The sequence below is a fragment of the Syngnathus acus genome, chromosome 24, assembly GCF_901709675.1.
Source record: "Syngnathus acus chromosome 24, fSynAcu1.2, whole genome shotgun sequence".
Taxonomy (NCBI): Eukaryota; Metazoa; Chordata; class Actinopteri; order Syngnathiformes; family Syngnathidae; genus Syngnathus; species Syngnathus acus.
Genome location: NC_051108.1, coordinates 2,199,505 through 2,217,419, shown reverse-complemented (window position 1 = coordinate 2,217,419; position 17,915 = coordinate 2,199,505). Strand labels below are relative to the sequence as shown.

At 45.6% G+C, this 17,915-nt stretch overlaps 6 protein-coding genes across 6 annotated transcripts; 3 read left to right on the top strand and 3 right to left on the bottom strand.

Moving 5' to 3' along the window:
* The first annotated feature begins 197 nt into the window (after window positions 1–197).
* LOC119118032 (enhancer of rudimentary homolog) lies at window positions 198–1,598 on the top strand. The gene is made up of 4 exons (XM_037244736.1): window positions 198–358; window positions 570–657; window positions 907–1,027; window positions 1,102–1,598. Exons 1-4 carry the CDS (start codon window positions 212–214, stop codon window positions 1,202–1,204), a joined length of 459 nt encoding a protein of 152 aa, XP_037100631.1. The 5' UTR covers window positions 198–211; the 3' UTR covers window positions 1,205–1,598.
* acat2 (acetyl-CoA acetyltransferase 2) lies at window positions 1,500–4,391 on the bottom strand. Its single transcript, XM_037244734.1, has 9 exons — window positions 4,265–4,391; window positions 3,509–3,643; window positions 3,258–3,439; window positions 3,055–3,172; window positions 2,819–2,962; window positions 2,609–2,731; window positions 2,390–2,544; window positions 2,171–2,281; window positions 1,500–2,109 (listed from the first exon to the last, which is right to left on the bottom strand). Exons 1-9 carry the CDS (start codon window positions 4,311–4,313, stop codon window positions 1,939–1,941), a joined length of 1,188 nt encoding a protein of 395 aa, XP_037100629.1. The 5' UTR covers window positions 4,314–4,391; the 3' UTR covers window positions 1,500–1,938.
* Window positions 4,392–4,589: 198 nt separating this feature from the next.
* LOC119118082 (WT1 associated protein) lies at window positions 4,590–8,898 on the bottom strand. The gene is made up of 8 exons (XM_037244828.1): window positions 8,684–8,898; window positions 8,185–8,222; window positions 8,043–8,098; window positions 7,905–7,963; window positions 7,667–7,785; window positions 7,187–7,365; window positions 5,765–5,919; window positions 4,590–5,678 (listed from the first exon to the last, which is right to left on the bottom strand). The coding sequence occupies exons 2-8, from the start codon at window positions 8,212–8,214 to the stop codon at window positions 5,062–5,064; spliced, it is 1,215 nt and encodes a 404-aa protein (XP_037100723.1). The 5' UTR covers window positions 8,215–8,222; window positions 8,684–8,898; the 3' UTR covers window positions 4,590–5,061.
* Window positions 8,899–9,627: 729 nt separating this feature from the next.
* Window positions 9,628–11,325, top strand: sod2 (superoxide dismutase 2, mitochondrial). The gene is made up of 5 exons (XM_037244150.1): window positions 9,628–9,782; window positions 10,215–10,414; window positions 10,483–10,599; window positions 10,694–10,873; window positions 10,944–11,325. The coding sequence occupies exons 1-5, from the start codon at window positions 9,754–9,756 to the stop codon at window positions 11,087–11,089; spliced, it is 672 nt and encodes a 223-aa protein (XP_037100045.1). The 5' UTR covers window positions 9,628–9,753; the 3' UTR covers window positions 11,090–11,325.
* On the bottom strand, window positions 11,326–14,923 carry LOC119117701 (mitochondrial basic amino acids transporter-like). Its single transcript, XM_037244145.1, has 4 exons — window positions 14,300–14,923; window positions 13,391–13,434; window positions 13,176–13,259; window positions 11,326–13,036 (listed from the first exon to the last, which is right to left on the bottom strand). The coding sequence occupies exons 1-4, from the start codon at window positions 14,325–14,327 to the stop codon at window positions 12,260–12,262; spliced, it is 933 nt and encodes a 310-aa protein (XP_037100040.1). The 5' UTR covers window positions 14,328–14,923; the 3' UTR covers window positions 11,326–12,259.
* Window positions 14,924–15,330: 407 nt separating this feature from the next.
* Window positions 15,331–17,415, top strand: slc25a47a (solute carrier family 25 member 47a). Its single transcript, XM_037244146.1, has 6 exons — window positions 15,331–15,488; window positions 16,090–16,133; window positions 16,206–16,277; window positions 16,507–16,686; window positions 16,756–17,011; window positions 17,077–17,415. The coding sequence occupies exons 1-6, from the start codon at window positions 15,452–15,454 to the stop codon at window positions 17,388–17,390; spliced, it is 903 nt and encodes a 300-aa protein (XP_037100041.1). The 5' UTR covers window positions 15,331–15,451; the 3' UTR covers window positions 17,391–17,415.
* The last annotated feature ends 500 nt before the right edge of the window (window positions 17,416–17,915 follow it).

Genomic DNA, 17,915 nt, shown 5'->3' with positions numbered 1-17,915 from the left:
CACAAACTATTTGACACGTATATTACATAGATGCTGTAATTCAGTTTGGTGGTACTTTACAGTTGAAATGTTTACAATGTACTAATACCATCAGAAAAAAACAAAACAGTAAAGTACAGTTAATTGATATAATAATAATAAATTGTATATGAGGACTACACTCTTACTTTGTAAACACTTTGTTTTGAAATCCTTTCTCTTGATACAGGAAATGCCAAGACGTCACTTCCTGTCAGTATCTAAACGTAAACAGCTTCAAGGCAAAGAGGGATTTGTAAATCGTATTTGTCGTGCCGTTTCATCCCAGATTTGTCGTGCAGGAATTAGAATACATTCGTTTCATTTAAACTCGAACATGGTGAGTGAATGCATTGTTTTAGGCTTTAACAAATGTGCATCAAATTAAGTTAACGGGCAGCTGCAGCTACGCTAACGAGCTAGCTGGCTAACTGGGTCAAACGTGCGGTGCGAACCAAACACAAATAAAGAAAATAATATTGCTTCTCTACTCGTCATACGTATTATTTTATGATTCTTGTCTCACCTTTCGACTTTTGTCCATTTCGTAGTCGCACACGATCCTGTTGGTTCAGCCCACCAAGAAACCCGAAGGCCGAACGTATGCTGACTACGAGTCGGTGAATGAATGCATGGAAGGTCTGAAAGTTTCACCATGCTAATCTCGCTAAAATACAACCTGTGACTTATCTTGTGTGGTGAAAGTTTGCCAATTTGCTAATGATCACAGCTGAACAATGTTAGCAACTCGTGCGGCTTCCGTAGTTTCAAAGCACGACCCCTCTGGCTCAGGATGCGTACATTAACATGACTGAGAATTTGTTTTATGATGCGAAGGGAGCAACATGGAAGTTTCTAATGTCTTTCCCATGTGCATATTTCTCCCAGGTGTGTGCAAAATGTATGAAGAGCACCTCAAGAGAATGAATCCAAACAGCCCGTCCATCACATACGACATTAGTCAATTGTTTGACTTCATTGACGACTTGGCGGACCTGAGTTGTCTTGTGTAAGTGTCTCAATTGAATTAAACACAATATGCATGATTCCAAATTTGAATTCCCCCCCCCCCCCCCCCCCCAGTTACAGAGCGGACACTCAAACGTACCAGCCGTACAACAAAGACTGGATCAAGGAGAAGATTTACGTACTGCTGAGACGTCAAGCTCACCAAGCAGGGAAGTAGTGAGACGATTTGCCCCTTGTTCTTCTACATGCATCTCAAAGGAGTATACGGGGACAAATATACATTTCCAGTACTTTGAGAGGATGTCCATATCGATTCCGTGGAAGGTCTGGGTCACCAAGCTGAGGCATTCTAGTTTCTAAGCGAATTCACATTCAGTTTGTATTTGATGTTTTTATTTAATGTTTTTTACATGCAGTGAAATTTCAATTGTCATTTTGATGGACGGACTTTAAATTTACAAAAGTTGTCATGTTATTCAAACTACATTTTCTTTCTGTTGATGTTGTAAACGTTTTTTACATTGTATAGGATTCCAAGGAACCAGCAATGTGGCTGTTTTCAAATGTGATCATTTTGGTATCGGAACTGTTCTTTAATAAACAACTTAACAATATGACGTGTTTTGCAATGTGCCCACATTCACAAATCGTGCACACGTGCTAAAATGGAGGACTAATTCTGTCATTGGTTCCGTCTTAGATGAATATTCACATAACCTCATCTTATGGCACATATCGTTCTTCTAGAGTCCATTCCTATGGAATGTTGAGTTACAAGCGACCATACTCTCTTAGAGAGAACATCTAAAGTTCTTAAGTGTTAGTAATTACGCACCTAGGGACATTTATTCAGCTCTATTAGTGAGGGGGCTGCTACTTGCCATCACATTTGATAAGGTTGCGGTCCAAACTCACCACATTGAGCAATCTTGAAGTGTAAACAATGTGACATCAGAGCCTCTCCACACACATGGCGATGCCCATCCCTCCGCCGATGCACAGGGACGCCACGCCTGTCCGACCGCCGGTCCTCTGGAGCGCGTGCAGCAGCGTCACCAGAATCCTGCAGCCCGACATGCCGATGGGATGACCCAGTGAGATGGCGCCGCCGTTCACGTTCACCTGTAGCAGAAAATGAGTTTCATGCCCACGTAGAATCTTTTTTAAAAGATTTTAATGGTACCTTTTCTTCTTGCAAGCCAAGCTCTTTAACTACGGCAATGGACTGTGCGGCGAAGGCCTCGTTGATCTCAAAGAGATCAACCTGGTCCGGTTGCCACCCTGCCTTCTCCACCTAGAAAAACACCATTAGATAAATCACCAGCATTTTTTTGATAGCCCATGATTATTATTGCCATCTCAAAAACAAGCTAATTCAAATAAATGAGTGTCCACTTCTCACCGCTTTCCTGATGGCGGGTATGGGCCCAGTGCCCATGACGGACGGGTCGAGCCCAGCTTGAGCCCACGACACAATCCGGGCCATGGCTTTGAGGCCTCGCTTTGAGGCCTCCGATTGGCTCATGAGTACGACGGCGGCCGCGCCGTCATTGATACCTACAGAGTGAGAAAGTCCTCAAAGATCAAGTTCATTTGCACCGGTGTGCAACATTCCACTCACCTGAGGCGTTGCCGGCGGTGACGGTGCCGCTAGCGTCTTTCACGAAGCACGGCCTGAGCTTGGACATGCTCTCAAGATGGCTGCCGTGGCGAGGGAACTCGTCCACTTTCACTTCCACCGCGCCTGCAGAAGTGAGAGGGGGAAAACAGCAGGAACGTTACCAGCTAATATCAGCCAATTCATCAGTGAAATAAAAAAATTGTTACATGCCTTTCCTGGACGGAACCACAACTGGGACAATCTCCTGAAGGAAGTATCCCGCTTTCTGAGCCGCTTCCACCTTATTCTGCGACCGGACGGCAAACACGTCCTGCGCTTCTCGACTGACGTCCCACTGCTTGGCCACATTCTCGGCTGAGAGTAGCAAAAAAAAATGGTTTATTATATCATAAAAACCTGACATTTAAACACTCTGCATTTAAACACTCATTTTGTACGGAGCCCACCTGTGATGCCCATATGGTAGCCATGAAAGGCGTCGGTCAAACCGTCGGCTACCATTGAGTCCTGCAGGGAGGCGTCGCCCATTTTCACTCCTGCCCGCATGTTCAGTGTGTGAGGAGCCTGAAGAGGGAAAACAATGATGTCACACGGCTCCTTCACGAATTTACATTTTGTTTCAAATTGAATCAACTAGTGCAATCCTCACCCTGCTCATACTCTCCATGCCTCCTGCCACCACCACAGCGGACTCTCCGGTCTGGATGGACTGAGCCCCCAAACAGACAGCTTTCAGCCCAGAACCGCACACCATCTGGCAGCTCCACGCCGGGACCGAGAAGGGGATGCCTGCACCGACACTGGCCTGACGCGCCGGATTCTGCCCGTGACCTCAGAGACAAAAGGACAGATTCAATTTAATTAGTGACTGGACGTTCACCAAGCCAATTTTACTCATACCTGCCGTCAGGACGTGCCCCAAAATGACCTCGGACACGTCTTCTGGCTTCACTGCAGCCCGCTTCAGGACATCCTTAATCACCACGGAACATAGATCATGCAAAGGCACCGTGGACAGAGAACCATTCAAGGACCCTTTGAGGAAAAAAAAATAGAAATGCAATATTGTAACACTGGACATGCATTCAGATTTTTTATTTGAGGACAGTGTAGTTCGATTTAGTACATCTGTTTGTATTAGGTGGATATCATTAATTGATATTCATTGTCAATGTCAAATATTAATAAATGTGATGGTAAAATAAAACGGAGAAATATATTTCGCATGATATAAAAATAGATTGTTATTATTCTTTCACAAAAATGCAAAACTAAACAAATGATGGTCCAATGTGCTCCCATGTTGTCAGTAACCAATCACATCGTGCCATTTCCGTGGGCCTATGACTATTGAGCCAATCACAGCCTTTGACCCAGAGAGGACACGGGATGTAACCAATAGGAACTCAGCGTGACCCTACGTCACGAAATCACTTATTGATTAAACTTTCAACATTTGCTAAATATGGTTAATTTACAAACATTTGACACAATTTAAAAGAAATATTTTGACGGTCGCTTCTATGTGAATAAATCGCGAGGACGACGAGAAAACGACGAGCAACGGTTCATATCAATTCAATGAGAAAAACAATTAAAATTGAGGAAGTGGCTTTTAAATGAATGAAAGTGGCGCAAAAAGTGTGTGTACTTTACCAATTGGTGTCCGCGCGGCAGAGACGATGACAACGGGCTCTTTATCCATGTTGACTTGGCTGCAGTCTGCTGCTCTTTGCTATGTCCAGTCTTCCTGTTGTGTGCAAACAGCAGCTGATTCGGTGCAATTCTGCGCTATTACTGGACTAGAACAGCACGCCAGCGCCACCGTGTGGCGTGGAAGTTGTGGAGCTCCTGTTATGGATCAAAGGCAGCCAATTATTTATTTATATACCTTTATTATAGTTAAAAAAAAAATTAAAAGCTACATTTCGGGTTTTTTAGCGAGTCATGTATTGATCAAGAGTAATAACTGGCTGTTCCCTTTGTATTAAAATCCTTTATTTGTATTTGGTCAGTACATGAAAAGGACTGAAGTCAGAATATGAACATCTCATAGAAACTACTCACAGAAGAATTTGAACATTTTTTTTTTTTTTTAAATGAAATTTTAAAATTGAAATAAAAAAATATGAACACAGGTGAGCTAAGTGAGATGTTTATGCCACAATTCTTGAACTTGACAAGTTAAAACAGTGGATGTGAATGGCCAACTCAAATGAACAGCAGACTGAAACATACTAGTGTATTTTTTTGTTTTAAATCAAACATCCGCTCAATTGCATCTAACATTAACCATCTCCCATGTTCCCAAATGTGTTTCACGAGAAGCAAAAGGGGAAGGGCAGGAAAACAAAGTGCCTGACAGCAACGCTGTATTACACACTATGCATTTGTCATCTTGTTCTGTATAAAAAAAAAAAAAAGACCATACGTTTTTTTTAATCAGGGGTACATTACAAAACGGCACCGTCGCTTGCGGTGGAGTCCAGGCCGTTTTGAGCGTGCCGTGAAGTCCTGGTGCCCTTGCTGACTTGGGCAGCAGCCTTGTCCTCGTGGAGATCGGTGGTGGAGTCCGTGTCGTTCGAGTGCTGAGTCAATGAGGTCTCGCTGCCCGTCGGAGAGTCCACGCTCTCGTAGCCTGCGCTCAAAGCGACCGGCGCCCCACTCCGGGCCCCGCCATGACTCCCCGACACCTCCTCCGAGTGGTTGGACAGTTTGGTCTCGGCTTCACCGGGGCTGGACGCCATGGGAGACATGGCGAAGTCTTCATCAGTGCTGCTGACCTCCCGGTAGAGGGCGGGCGCGGCGGCGCCTTTCTGGGAAGCGGCCGCCTTGCTGGGCCCGTTGGACACCCGCCCGAAGTCTTTGCCGGCAGGGTCCGAGGAGGCGCCCTGCTCCATGGGGACGGCCGGCTCGGCGGTCGCTGACGTCCTGCTGGGCCCTGCGCAGACTCCCTGAGGAGGCTGAGTGAGCTGCTGCCGGGTGTCCTTGAGCTGCTGCTGCAGCACCAAGATGGTGCTCTGCATGCCCTCCACCTCCTCATCCAGCTGGATGATGAAGTCATTGAGCTCTAACGGGGGGGCAACCAGCATCACAGGTTCAGATTATTTTCAACACATATGGCAGCTGATTCGAAAACAATTGTCTGGTTCTTACCATCTTGGCTGCTCTTCAGCTCCTCACTGTACTTCTTCTGCAGTGCCAGCTCGGCCTCCAGCTGGGCGATGCGCCCCTGCGACTGCTGTTTCCCCAGCTCCTGGTTTTCCTGGATCAGCATCCGACACTTGGCCATCAGCTTCTTCCCCGTCTGGCTGCAAGGGAAACAAGGCTGACATCACATGATGAACCAGGAGACAAAAACATGGCGAGGCAGAGGCATCCCAGAGACGGACGGCGGCGCCGTCCGTCCCTTGCGTGCATTCTAAAACGACAATCAGATGTCATCAACATCGAAAACCGCAGCAAGAAATTGCTCAGTTAGAAAAAGACCACTGGACTAAAATGAAATCTATGTATTTAAAAGACTCTTCTGCGTTACCAGAAACAAGCTTGTATGAAATGTGATGAAATGGGAGTCACCTCAATACATTATTCAACCTAAGCATGTTGCAGTCCCGCCCTGTCAAACTGTCCACATATTGCAGAAATACCATAAAGCAATTAAGTAAAATAAAACTCAATGTCTTGCTGAGCGGCGGCTTTGTAAGGTCATGAATTTTGAACACAGAACAGCACAAAACAGTCAAAGAGCCAACAATGCCAAAATACAAGCGGCCGGTACATTGTCATCAACTTCAACAACATTTTTGCATTGACAGCTCGCAAAGGGAACTCGCCGTGCGCCTCGAGCGGCGCGTTTCCCAACGCTGGGGGTGAAACGCGGCGCTCGACGGCGAGACGCGCCAAGGAGGCCGATGGTAGGAAAACAAGGCACAAAATAAACAAACACAAAACATGGAAACACGCTACCATGAGCGGGAGGGGTGGGCGGGGAAAGGTGGCGTGCACCCAAAAGTACATTGCGGGTCGTGGCTCCGCCCACACTTCTAGTCTTACTTTTTAAAACTCTGCCACTGCGACTGGGTGGTGTCTAGACTGTCCCACAAGTCAGGTACGTGTGGCCCGTTCCACCGTTTAGACGAGTACGACAATTGTCTTTAGAGGCTTCCAATTGCGCTTTTTCGGCTAGCCGCCCCCTATTTTAGCTGTCAACTGTCTGCTTCGAGCGGAGGAGGCAGGTGGGGTGGGGGGGCGGCGGCATATCCGTGCGGTAAAGGGACAGTCTTCAGGAACAGTCCGGACTCCTTTGGTGGCGGTGGGTGGGTGGGGGGGACACAAGTGTCATCTGACCATACTGTCTCTTTCTTTTTTTTTAAATAAAATTAATGACGTGCGGCTGCCGCAGCGCAGATCAAAAACAGTTTTTTTTTTTTTTTTTGTAGTTTGAATGCTTTTAGTCAGTTTTCCCCCACCATAGTTCCTGCAGTGAGAGTGAGGTTGGTGGGGGCGTGCAGAAGTCTTGACTTCTATTGGGGAGGTGGTGGTTGCAGCGGGTGGTGTTATTTTGATTGTCGTTACCTATCAGGTGTAAATTTCCAGGCACTCAGTTCATTTTGGGCCTGCTCCAGTTTGTCTTTAGTCTGTTCCAGTTCGGCCTTCATTTTGAGGAAAAACAAGTTGATGGCCGGGTCCACCATGGACGAGCGCAGTTGGGCCGCGCTGGGCTGCTGGGCTTGCTTCAGGTACTGGATGTGCGTCTACGAGGAGGTAACAAAACAGCTTTATGAGTAAACGTCCCAGGACAGTAAGTCGAACAAAAAGCAAACATCAAAAGCCTTTGTGGCTTGTAAGTGATGTTTGTTAGTCAAAAGATCTGGAGCATGACCAAGACTTGGTTAATAAATATAACGCATTACAATGACAATGTCAATAAGCATGCGTTGATTGACAGCACCCAAGATAAGCGCAATTAGCATCTTCTAAGGTTTTCAAGTCTATTTGTAATGCAAATCATGAGAAAGCCCACTGCCATTGATAGGAGCAGAAAAATGTACATACTGTGCACTCCTGCTCCTTGGTGGCAAGCCGCATGACCAGGATGTTCTCCCTACGGGCAGAGTCCTGCTGCTGCTGCTTGAGCTTCTCCTCAGATTCCTTCAGGCCTGGTACGTCATTGGCTGCCGGTCCCAGCGAAGAAAGCAAAGGCATCAGGAAACTAAGTCTCAGCCATCAACAATTCACGCATGATTGCCATCAGGAGTCACACACACGTGTGTGTGTGAATATGCTTACTTACAACAAAGCTCTGCATATTTGGACTCCAGGACCTGCACGTACGTCTCGTGCTGTTTCCACCTAACAATACGAGAAGATATGCAACAATGAGCTGCTTGTACCAAAAGGAGCCAAAACTGTACTGTGTGTGTATATATACCGTGTGCACAGCTCCTCTCGGGTCAAGGTCTTCATGTCAGATTCACTGAGGCGAACCTGGGTGAAAAGAAAACAAAGGAGAGTCAATATTAGATTTATAACTGATTGTAGTAGTTCAGTTATAAAAAAGAAGATAAGCTCACCTTTTTGGGCAAAGGCTCCTCGTTGGTCATTGTGAACTCTACGGGGGGGGGGGGGGGGGCACATAGTAAAATAACTGCTTTAAAAACATTAAGACATCGTTACAATCTAAGAAATGTTTATTTCAAATGTGTTGTTTTGAAGCAAGACGGTAAAGGGAAGATGAAGCTGCCCGCTAGTAAAGAGCGTCCGTAGCTTCGCAAGTGTGGTGGCTAGCAGTTAGCACGAGAGCCACAACAAGCTAACGTTAACGCTCGCCCGCTAAAACTGCACACGGCATCGCCCCCGCTACTCCAACGTACGCATTATGTCCCCCCGCGACGCGTGGCTTCGATAATTCCCCGAGGAAAAAAAGCAATAACACACCAATCTCGCCTGTGTTTCGGGCACCTTGTTATCACAAAATGGCGGTGAAGGAAACGACTCCCTCCCTTTCGCTCCTTTTCCTCAAACTAGCGGACTGTCGAGCTGCACGAAACGGGGCCTTCAAATGCCACTTACCAGCTCCCCCCACCTCCCGTTTGCGGCGGTGGTTTCCGGGCGTTTCGGCTGGAAAGATTCCTTCACGGCGGGTTGTCGAAAACGAGTTGATATTTAGGCGAGGAGCTCCGTCATGTTGTTGAACGAGGGGGAGGACAGAAGCGGAATGGAACGAACGAGCCAGGCGGGCTGGTGGATGGCGACGAGCTCTTGCCGAGTCACACAAAGAGTACAGGAGGGGGGGAGACAGAGAAATGAAAAACAAACACGACCTATCACTCTCCACACGTTTAGGGACACAAAATGGAAGTTTCACTGAGTTTCACGGGAAAAGTATTCATCTTAATTGCTAATGATGCGCCAAAATCCAGATTTTGTTTTTTCATTTATTATTTGCCACAAACCTTCTTCTGCAGTCCTTGATCGACTAATCCAAGGTTAAACTGTTTATTCAGCCTGGTCCCCACCCCATACATTGAGGAAAAATAACTATTACAACATTAACTCTCACATTCTCCATTCAATTATTTAACATTTCATTTCAAAGCTTTCGAATTCTTCGTCAACTCTTAATTATTCACACGCAATTTCTCGATAGAGGTTTTTATTGTCCGGTTGGTTGTGTTTTGAAGAATAGACATGTCTCTATTCGCATACGATCTTTGGAGCTCTGTCGTCATCGTAGTTTTTGTGATTATATCCTTTTAAGTGTATAAAATGTTTGCAAATATTTTATAAATACTAAGAATATTTTTTAAATCTACGTTGTTTAATACTGCTCATTGAATTGTGTGTAAATTTAAACTATAAATACAAACTTTACGCCTATATTTTACGACAAATACACAACACGACAAATGTTGCGCGCATATAATATAATAACACGGGTTTAAAATGCAATCGGGAATTACAAAATCCTCACAATACTTTATATCAATGTGGCTAATCATTTCAAAAAACACCCCCGCTTGATGACAATGGTACGGTCGCACGCCGCTGTCAAATTGAACTTGCGCATTTGAGTTCAAGGGCAGTCATTGAAAGCGTTCAGTTAAGTAAGCAGCCTCTGTTCTGCTAACATCATCGCGAACATGCTCTGCAGAGTTGCTCAGATACGCAGGTAAAGCGAAAATACTTTCCCAGCCATATATGTGCACTTGGTGTACAGTGTCCGTGAATTAGCCAGGGCGCGACACTGCTGTGCTGCTTATGCAAAGCTAACACATGCTAACACACTGAAGCTGCCTGGCTACTGGCTAAGTTAGTTTGTTGCGCACTCATTTTTGAAAGACGCACTTTGACTGCCAAGTTATTCGCTTCAAATGCGTTCAGGTAACGTATGTGAACTATTCAGGATAATGTATGCCAATTCCTTTCAAATCAAACCCGATAACTTGGAATTAAGTCACTTTTAAGTTGCCATGAGTCACTAAAAGCTCAAAAGCAAATGATTGACCAAATAATGTTATTTGTTGAGTGTGCAGGACTGTAATCTTTGAGCCAATACATGCTTTAGTAAAAAAAAAGAAATCTGCATCACTACCTGTCTCAGGTGTGCTGCAAGTTTGGGTCAAGCCGTCCAGCAGGTACACAGACAGAAGCACACGCTTCCTGACCTGACATACGATTATGGCGCCCTGGAGCCTCACATCAACGCTGAGATCATGCAGCTGCACCACAGCAAGCACCACGCCACATATGTTAACAACCTCAACGTGGCCGAGGAGAAATATAAGGAGGCGCTCGCAAAAGGTAGTGAATGTACTTGGCTAGTTAAGTACAAGTTGTGACTACTTTTTCCCCTTTGGTCGTTGTTTTAGGAGACGTGACGACACAGGTTGCCCTTCAGCCTGCTCTCAAATTCAATGGAGGAGGTCACATCAACCACACCATCTTTTGGACTAACCTCTCCCCCAATGGTGGGGGTGAGCCACAAGGTAACATGAGCCAATTAGCTTCCTGTTGTTGGGTAAAATCTGGTGCGAGAAAAATGCAAAGCTTAGAAATACATTTTCGGCATTGTTCTGTCAGGTGACCTCATGGCAGCCATCCAGCGGGACTTTGGCTCCTTCCAGAGCATGAAGGAGAGGATGTCTGCTGCCACGGTGGCAGTTCAAGGCTCAGGCTGGGGTTGGCTGGGCTACGACAAGCAGGCGGCACGACTTAGTATCGCCGCTTGCGCCAACCAGGATCCCCTGCAAGGAACCACAGGTCAGCAGCATCTATTTTCCTCTCATCTGATCAAATGCTTCTTTTGTAAGCTCCCTGTGACCCTCACCAGGCCTCATCCCGCTCCTGGGCATCGACGTCTGGGAGCACGCCTACTACCTGCAATACAAAAATGTCCGGCCTGACTACGTTAAGGCCGTCTGGAATGTCATCAACTGGGAGAACGTGAGCGAGCGTCTGCAGACTGCCAAAAAATAGACTCCAAATAAAGTCATTGCAGATCATTTGTATCATGAGCACCCGGTACCTACTTTATTAAAAATGCAGGTTCCCTTCCTGTCTATTAAGCGCACAAAAAGTGACTGTCAAAAAGTTAACATCTTACCTGAAGGAGCAGCAATGCAATCATATATTGGAATCTGTTGCAGTCAAACCAGATCATGTAATCAGTGTTGTTACTTTGGATGTGTAATAAAAAGCTGATTTGAATTGTATGCATGTGATTTTTTTATTTTTTTTTTATTTTTATCAACAAAAAAATATATATACATCATATCCAGGTCTTAAGTTAAACTCACAGCCAACTGCATGAGGCAATAAAATATTCAAATTGTCCATTTGTGACATTCATAGACTGGAAAAAAAAATCATAAACAAATAGCAACCGCCTCCAAAGCATTTTTTGTATCACTTGCACTTGTATAAGGAGCAAGGCAAGAAAGCAGATAGGTGCCCAAAACAAAAAGACACAAACAATTTTTATGGCAAATTATAGCAATAAATTTTTATAGTTGGAATAATCTATTATTAAATGCAAGAACACACTTATTTTCCCTCTATTATTCTGACAGTATAAATAAAACATCTGATTTGATGCTCAGCTTATTGCATAGCTTTTTTTCCATGACAAATCCAGCATTCAGTTTTTAAAAAGCAGCATGTGAGACAGTAAAATCTTAAATAGGTCAAATTAAAGTTCCGACAGTATCAAATGCTGGAGTGTAATGACGGTACATTCAGCGTTGCCGTAAAAACACACAGGCAACCAAAAATAAACATTCCAGTTCGAACATACCCTTTCGTTTTGGTCATCGGTACCTCCGTCACGTCACATGATAAAGTTGTGCATTTCTAAAGCGCTTTTGTTCCCTTGTGTCAATCAAAGAACACTTGATTCTTGTATCAACACAATTAGCTGCGATCACAATTTCATTAACCGACAACAAAGTGCTTTGTCCTCAGTAAGGCAGGAAGACTAACCGTGATTGGGGCCACCGTCAAAAGAAAAATATTTTGATACAAGAATAATTTCGGTCAAGAATAAAATGGGAATAAAATGCCAAAATCTAGTCAAGGAAGTAAAAACAACAACAACCTCATAGCGATTTGGACTTTGGCCTGCAAGGCTGTAAAGTGTCGCAACAGTACTCACAGTCCGGAAGTTTGGGCCTGAGCTTGACCTTGAGGGTGGTGGCTGGCGGGCTGGGGCGGCACCTCGCACTCTTTGGCGACCCTCTCGTGCCCGCGTGCGTACATCAGCACCAGCGTGACCGTGGCGAAAGTGGCGGCGTTGACGGGGAAGGCGCGCAGCAGCGTGGACGTGAGCCCCTGCGTGAACACCATGTACCCCTCCTGGCGCACGCTCTGCCGCACGCAGTCGGCGATACCGGCGTAGCGATTGACCCCGCCCACGCCGTCCGCCTGCAGACGCGACTTGATCACGTCCACCGGGTAGGTGGAGAGCCACGAGGCGATGCCCGCCATTCCGCCGGCGAACAGCAGCTTGGGGATCATGTAGCGGTCTTCGGGCTCGCAGCCGAGCTGCCGCGTCAGCACGTCGTACGTCAGGAAGTAGAAGCCAAAAGCGGGCGTCTCGCGGATAAAGGTGGTCACCATGCCCCGGTTGATCCCCCACATGCCCTCGCGGCGATAAATGCGTACCAGGCAGTCCACAGAGTTCTTGTACAGCTTCCGGGTGGACTTCTTCTCGCCCGAGCCCTGCATCTGCATGCGCGTCTTGGCCAGCTCCATCGGGCAGCAGATGACGCACTGGATGGCGCCCGCCGCCGCGCCCGCCAAAAACTGGTTGGTGGGCGTGTCCTGGCCCAGCACGCGCATGGCCTGGCCCTGCACGCCGAACACAATGGCGTTGATGAAGGTCAGGCCCATCATCGGGGAGCCGATGCCTTTGTACAAACCAAACACCTGCGAGAGGCACGGAGAAGACGTTTCAATCACTTGTGGTATCGGTACTTGGTATCAGCAACTACTCAAGAATTGAATACTTGCTAACCATTAGCGCTCACTGTACTGTAAAATAGAAAATATGCCTATACAAACATACCGACTCCTGGCGGATGATCGACTGGAAACAGTGAAAGGTGCCGCGGTACAGAGGCTTATTAACATTCTGGACTTGGAGTCTGACCTTGAGGAAAAACACACAAACACGCATACTGATGACTGTCAGTGAGGTGGCTCTAATTTAATATTACTTCTGTCAGTTTGAATGTCTTTTTATTGTTTCGTATGCAAATAGGTATGAAGGTTCTTTCCTACCTTCACTGTGTCAAATGGGTGACCGACTAAAACTCCAGCAGCACCTGAGGACAAACCACCAAAATAAATATGAAACCATCAAGTTGAAGCTTTAATGATTAACGTCTTTCATAAATAATGTGACTCAGAGGCAGAGGGCAGACGAATCAAAGCCTACAGTTGTAAACAAATATCCGAAAGCTAATCCGACATAAGAACCTGTTTGATCACATGACCCATTTGTAAAGGGGGTGGCCATCAGCTGATTGCCAGGAAAAGAACACAAGCATGTGTGTGTTTGACACAAATGACACGGAAATAGAGACAAGAGGCGGACCCCCCCCCCCAAAAAAAAGAGTGAAAGTGGAGGTGAAGTATAAATAAAAAAAGATCTCACAAAAATATACAAATTATGTAAAAAAGGGGAAATGATTATAACTGGATGTGATATTAAAAATCTATGATGTAGATTTAGGGCCGTCTTCTTATCAAATAAAAAGGTGTCATGTAATATTCAGACTTTACAATTTTTACATAAAACTTACTTTTCTCTCATATTACAAATTTCCCATTTGGATCAACTTTACAAAATTCTTATTTCATTTATATTTCCTGTGATCTCGCATTGGAAACGACAAGGCCAAAGTAAACAAAGCAATATTAGCTTCAAAGCTGTTTGCTTATCAATATTTGTTTGGGACAGCATAAACAGAGGATGATTATTTCATTTTTAAATCAGTCCCTTAACACCAGAGAGGTTCAATTGGAAGTCATTTCAAGGATCTTCAGGATTCTCTGACCATTCACAAATCAGGACGCGCCTGAACGTGCCTACACGCGGTTCCTCTTTAAAAATGCATTGAGTTGTAATCTGAACACAGACTTGCATCACTTTGGTAAAACGGGAGGGGGGAGATTAGCCGCACTCACCACCAATGCAGCCAGCCAAGAAGTCCATCACCGCTCGAGTCACCTACTTGCCGATGTGTAATTCCACCTCCACGGGGAAACACGTTAATCTAGGTTATTTTCCACACCCAGTTAGTTAATCGACTTCCTACACGCCCACGCGCATAATGACAACCCCCGTGACGGCCTATTTATATGGCAAGTGGAGCGACGTATATCTAGCGCTGGGGATCCTCTTTCCTTCTTGGCTCTGTTACGTTAGAATACTACTCATTTGTAATTTTGTGTTTATTTATAATACAACTACCGCGTGACCTCTTCGTCCTCCCAGAAGCGCGCTTGACAGCTGGTGTGTCCAAGGCTTCACAGAGGTTGCCTTGGAGCAGTGAGCGTCACAGGAAGTAAATTGGCGAGGGGGAGGAGTTTGACACCTTTCTGACTAATCAGAGGCCGCGAACGAAGGCAACACCTTGCTTGTATCAATGTTTACAATTTGGGATTGGCTAATATTGGGAGAGGGGGTTCCACAGGTTTGAATTACGTCAGTGTGGGGTTTGGGGGTTTCTGACCAATCAAATGGCTGGAACGAAGCCGACACCTGCGTTGATACTTCTAGGAAATTGGTTAACAACGGGAAAATGTTTAGGGTAATATTTATTTCGAGAAATTATATGACAATCCACACACAAACATTTGTAAACCACTAAAGTTTCTTGTTTTAATACAATGTGACGGATTTGCGACATATCCGGAAGTATCATAAGGTTTTTCTGACCAATCAGACGCTGCCATTCGGTTTGTGTACATTTACCTAGCCTGCCATTGGCCAATAGGGGAGAGGGGGTGGATCTTAATCAACGTCACAAGCGATGTAAAGTTGAGCTTTTTGGGGCCAAATGTGACGTTAAATGGATCAAGGATAATAAATGACTTAAGCAAAATGTCTCCAAAAGGAATTCTTTATCAGTAAAGCACTTTGTTTTAAACGATTACTTTTTTATTTGGTCGTTCGACTAAACCCGGAAATTGTAGTGACGTATGATTCACCCGTGATATTACATTAGTCATTCTGCAAGGTTACGTGAACGCAGAGCGAGATAGTAACCCTGGAAATAAGAATGGCGGCACACCCATGAACGTATTCCCGGCGGGTTGTGTTGACTTGCTGACAGGATGCACATCGCCGATTTCGTGTCTGGCTCTTTGGCAGGTAACAGTTTACACATGCCGGCGGCCACTGTCTATGACGTTGTCTGTCTGTGTTTACATAATCGACATTGCACACAGCGATCGTCGTTATCAATTAAAACACAGGTAATAAAAATAAATAAATAAATAGTAGTAGCTTATTTTTGTTAGGGTACTTGTCTTTTAAGATTTCATACTGAACGAACCAGGCAAGCCGGTTTGCACGTTGTAAACTGACCCCCAGGGCTTCCGTAATATTTTACTTTGCAACGTTGAGTCGACTACATATTTTTATGAAAGTCAATTTCTTCAAGTGCTGTGCACTGTTTTGGTCAGCTTTTGTAACAATTATCTTACAGCATAGGTTGCTAAATAAGTGACGAAAGTATTGATGCTACAATGCTACAACACATTTATAATATATATATATGCATATGTCCAATTCTGTAATTGACTATTGTTTATAGTATCACACTAAATAAAGAAAAAAATCCTCTTGACTTGTAAATAGATATTTATATTGGATAAAACGCATGTCAATTTGCTTGGAGCAAGAAGTGAAAGGTCAAGGTCTGTCAAATTGGAAGTTCTGCGTGTGTGTGATGCTCTTATTCTTTGCACAGGGGCCTGTGGCATGTCTGTGGGATACCCGCTGGACACCATCAAGGTGCACAGTCTATTTATTTAACTTGCAAATATTTAAAATTAAATGTATAAAATCATTTGAATCCATCTCCAGGTCAGGATCCAAACTCAAAGACAGTTTACGGGAATATGGCAGTGCATCGCCACCACGTTTTCCAAAGAAGGGGTGAGAATATACGCACATTGCCACTTCGTTAGGTACACAACACAAGCATTCATTTGTCAACGTTTCGAGGCCTTACCATTTGGATGCAGATGGATGAGTATCCTGTCACAATCCGCTTACAATTGCCATGTTCCAGAGTCACCCACAATAAGTAAAATATCTGCAAAAGAGAAAGAGAAGATGCTTCAAACACATACGTGTACAATAATATTTTTTGTTACATCATCAGGTGCACGGCTTCTTCAAAGGCATGTCGCTGCCGATGGCGACCATCTCCGTCACGTCCTCGGTGGCGTTCGGGACCTACAGGAATTGTCTGCAGTGTTTGAAGCAGGCTCGAGGGGCCGCCCACGGCCCCAGCACCAAGCCGGAGATTTTCCTTTCAGGGATGGTGGGCGGCATAATGCAGGTATGAGACTCGACAGTCATAAGGCTCCAGAAAATAGATGGATGACATTTCCTTTCCTCCCTCGCCAAGGTGTTGCTGGTAGCGCCAGGTGACATTGTCAAAGTGCGCCTTCAGTGTCAGACTGAGTCGGTGCGGCGAGGGACCAAGCCCAAGTACCGCGGGCCGGTCCACTGTATGCTGAGCATCCTCAAGGCGGAGGGCCTGCGGGGGTTGTACCGGGGGGCCATGCCACTGGCGTTGAGGGACGGCCCCGGGTTCGCCATGTACTTTCTGACCTACAACACCATTTGTGAATGGCTGACTGAGAGCGGGAGGGAGAAGCCAGGTGGAGTGTAACACTTGGAGAGAATCCCAAATCCGATTTTGGTGTAAAAACGTCTTCTCTTGCAGCGTGGAGCGCAGTGATGTTGGCCGGGGGGTTCGCGGGAACGGTGGCGTGGTCCATCAGCACGCCCATGGATGTGATTAAGGCCCGGCTGCAGGCGGACGGCGCACGGGAGACGCGGCGCTACAGGGGCTTCGCGCACTGCATCGCCGAGACCATACGCACCGAGGGAGTGGGCGTTTTCTTCCGGAGTCTGGGCATCAACTGCCTGCGTGCTTTCCCCGTCAACTTGGTGGTGTTTGTCACCTACGAGCTTTTCATGAGCCTCTTGCAGGCCAAGCCGGACAACACTGACACACCTCGGGTGGGCTTGGAATGACTCCATAATTCTGCAACTTTGGGACATGCCTTGCGGTAGCCTCTTGTGGCCTCTAGGTGGTGCTATCGGTCTGCCAATTGTGGCTCTCGGCCGGAAAGAACTGACTGGGGAAAAACAAGCTGCAACACGCACATTAAAATGTATATGTAATTGTATTTATTGGTGAATGGGAGTATTTTTGCGCCTTAAAAAAAATGTCATGCAATGGTATTTGGTAATTTTGTTGTATATCAAAGCAGCGTTTCCTCGACTTAAAAAAGTTCATTCAAAATATTTATTCATCGGCGTTTCTTGGGGATTTTACGCCCTCTTGTGGCGCTCTTTGGAGTTGTTTTTACTCTTGTGATTGTGGTCCAAGCAGGAAGGATCTTTCTGAAGGTCAAGTTATTACATTTTTAAGGTGTCATCCATGTGGTGGTTATGATTACAATTTTTTGTATTTGCAAGTTTCAGTATTAAATACGACCTTACATTTTACAGGGATGACCGCTCCAATGACAATTATAATGTTCCCGTCCAAACCGC

Coding starts and splice junctions, on each gene's coding strand:
- LOC119118032 (XM_037244736.1), top strand. CDS start 212: ATGCCAAGACGTCACTTCCTGTCAGTATCTAAACGTAAACAGCTTCAA. Junction 359..569: donor TTCATTTAAACTCGAACATG/GTGAGTGAATGC, acceptor TCCATTTCGTAG/TCGCACACGATCCTGTTGGT. Junction 1,028..1,101: donor GCGGACCTGAGTTGTCTTGT/GTAAGTGTCTCA, acceptor CCCCCCCCCCAG/TTACAGAGCGGACACTCAAA.
- acat2 (XM_037244734.1), bottom strand. CDS start 4,313: ATGGATAAAGAGCCCGTTGTCATCGTCTCTGCCGCGCGGACACCAATT. Junction 3,644..4,264: donor TGCCGCGCGGACACCAATTG/GTAAAGTACACA, acceptor TTTTCCTCAAAG/GGTCCTTGAATGGTTCTCTG. Junction 2,545..2,608: donor CACCGCCGGCAACGCCTCAG/GTGAGTGGAATG, acceptor CTCACTCTGTAG/GTATCAATGACGGCGCGGCC.
- LOC119118082 (XM_037244828.1), bottom strand. CDS start 8,214: ATGACCAACGAGGAGCCTTTGCCCAAAAAG. Junction 7,964..8,042: donor CGAGAGGAGCTGTGCACACG/GTATATATACAC, acceptor TCGTATTGTTAG/GTGGAAACAGCACGAGACGT. Junction 7,366..7,666: donor CCAAGGAGCAGGAGTGCACA/GTATGTACATTT, acceptor ACCTCCTCGTAG/ACGCACATCCAGTACCTGAA.
- sod2 (XM_037244150.1), top strand. CDS start 9,754: ATGCTCTGCAGAGTTGCTCAGATACGCAG. Junction 10,415..10,482: donor TAAGGAGGCGCTCGCAAAAG/GTAGTGAATGTA, acceptor TCGTTGTTTTAG/GAGACGTGACGACACAGGTT. Junction 10,874..10,943: donor TCCCCTGCAAGGAACCACAG/GTCAGCAGCATC, acceptor GACCCTCACCAG/GCCTCATCCCGCTCCTGGGC.
- slc25a47a (XM_037244146.1), top strand. CDS start 15,452: ATGCACATCGCCGATTTCGTGTCTGGCTCTTTGGCAG. Junction 15,489..16,089: donor CGTGTCTGGCTCTTTGGCAG/GTAACAGTTTAC, acceptor TTCTTTGCACAG/GGGCCTGTGGCATGTCTGTG. Junction 16,687..16,755: donor TGGTGGGCGGCATAATGCAG/GTATGAGACTCG, acceptor TCCCTCGCCAAG/GTGTTGCTGGTAGCGCCAGG.
- LOC119117701 (XM_037244145.1), bottom strand. CDS start 14,327: ATGGACTTCTTGGCTGGCTGCATTGGTG. Junction 13,435..14,299: donor CTTGGCTGGCTGCATTGGTG/GTGAGTGCGGCT, acceptor GTTTGTCCTCAG/GTGCTGCTGGAGTTTTAGTC. Junction 13,037..13,175: donor CGATCATCCGCCAGGAGTCG/GTATGTTTGTAT, acceptor TGCCTCTCGCAG/GTGTTTGGTTTGTACAAAGG.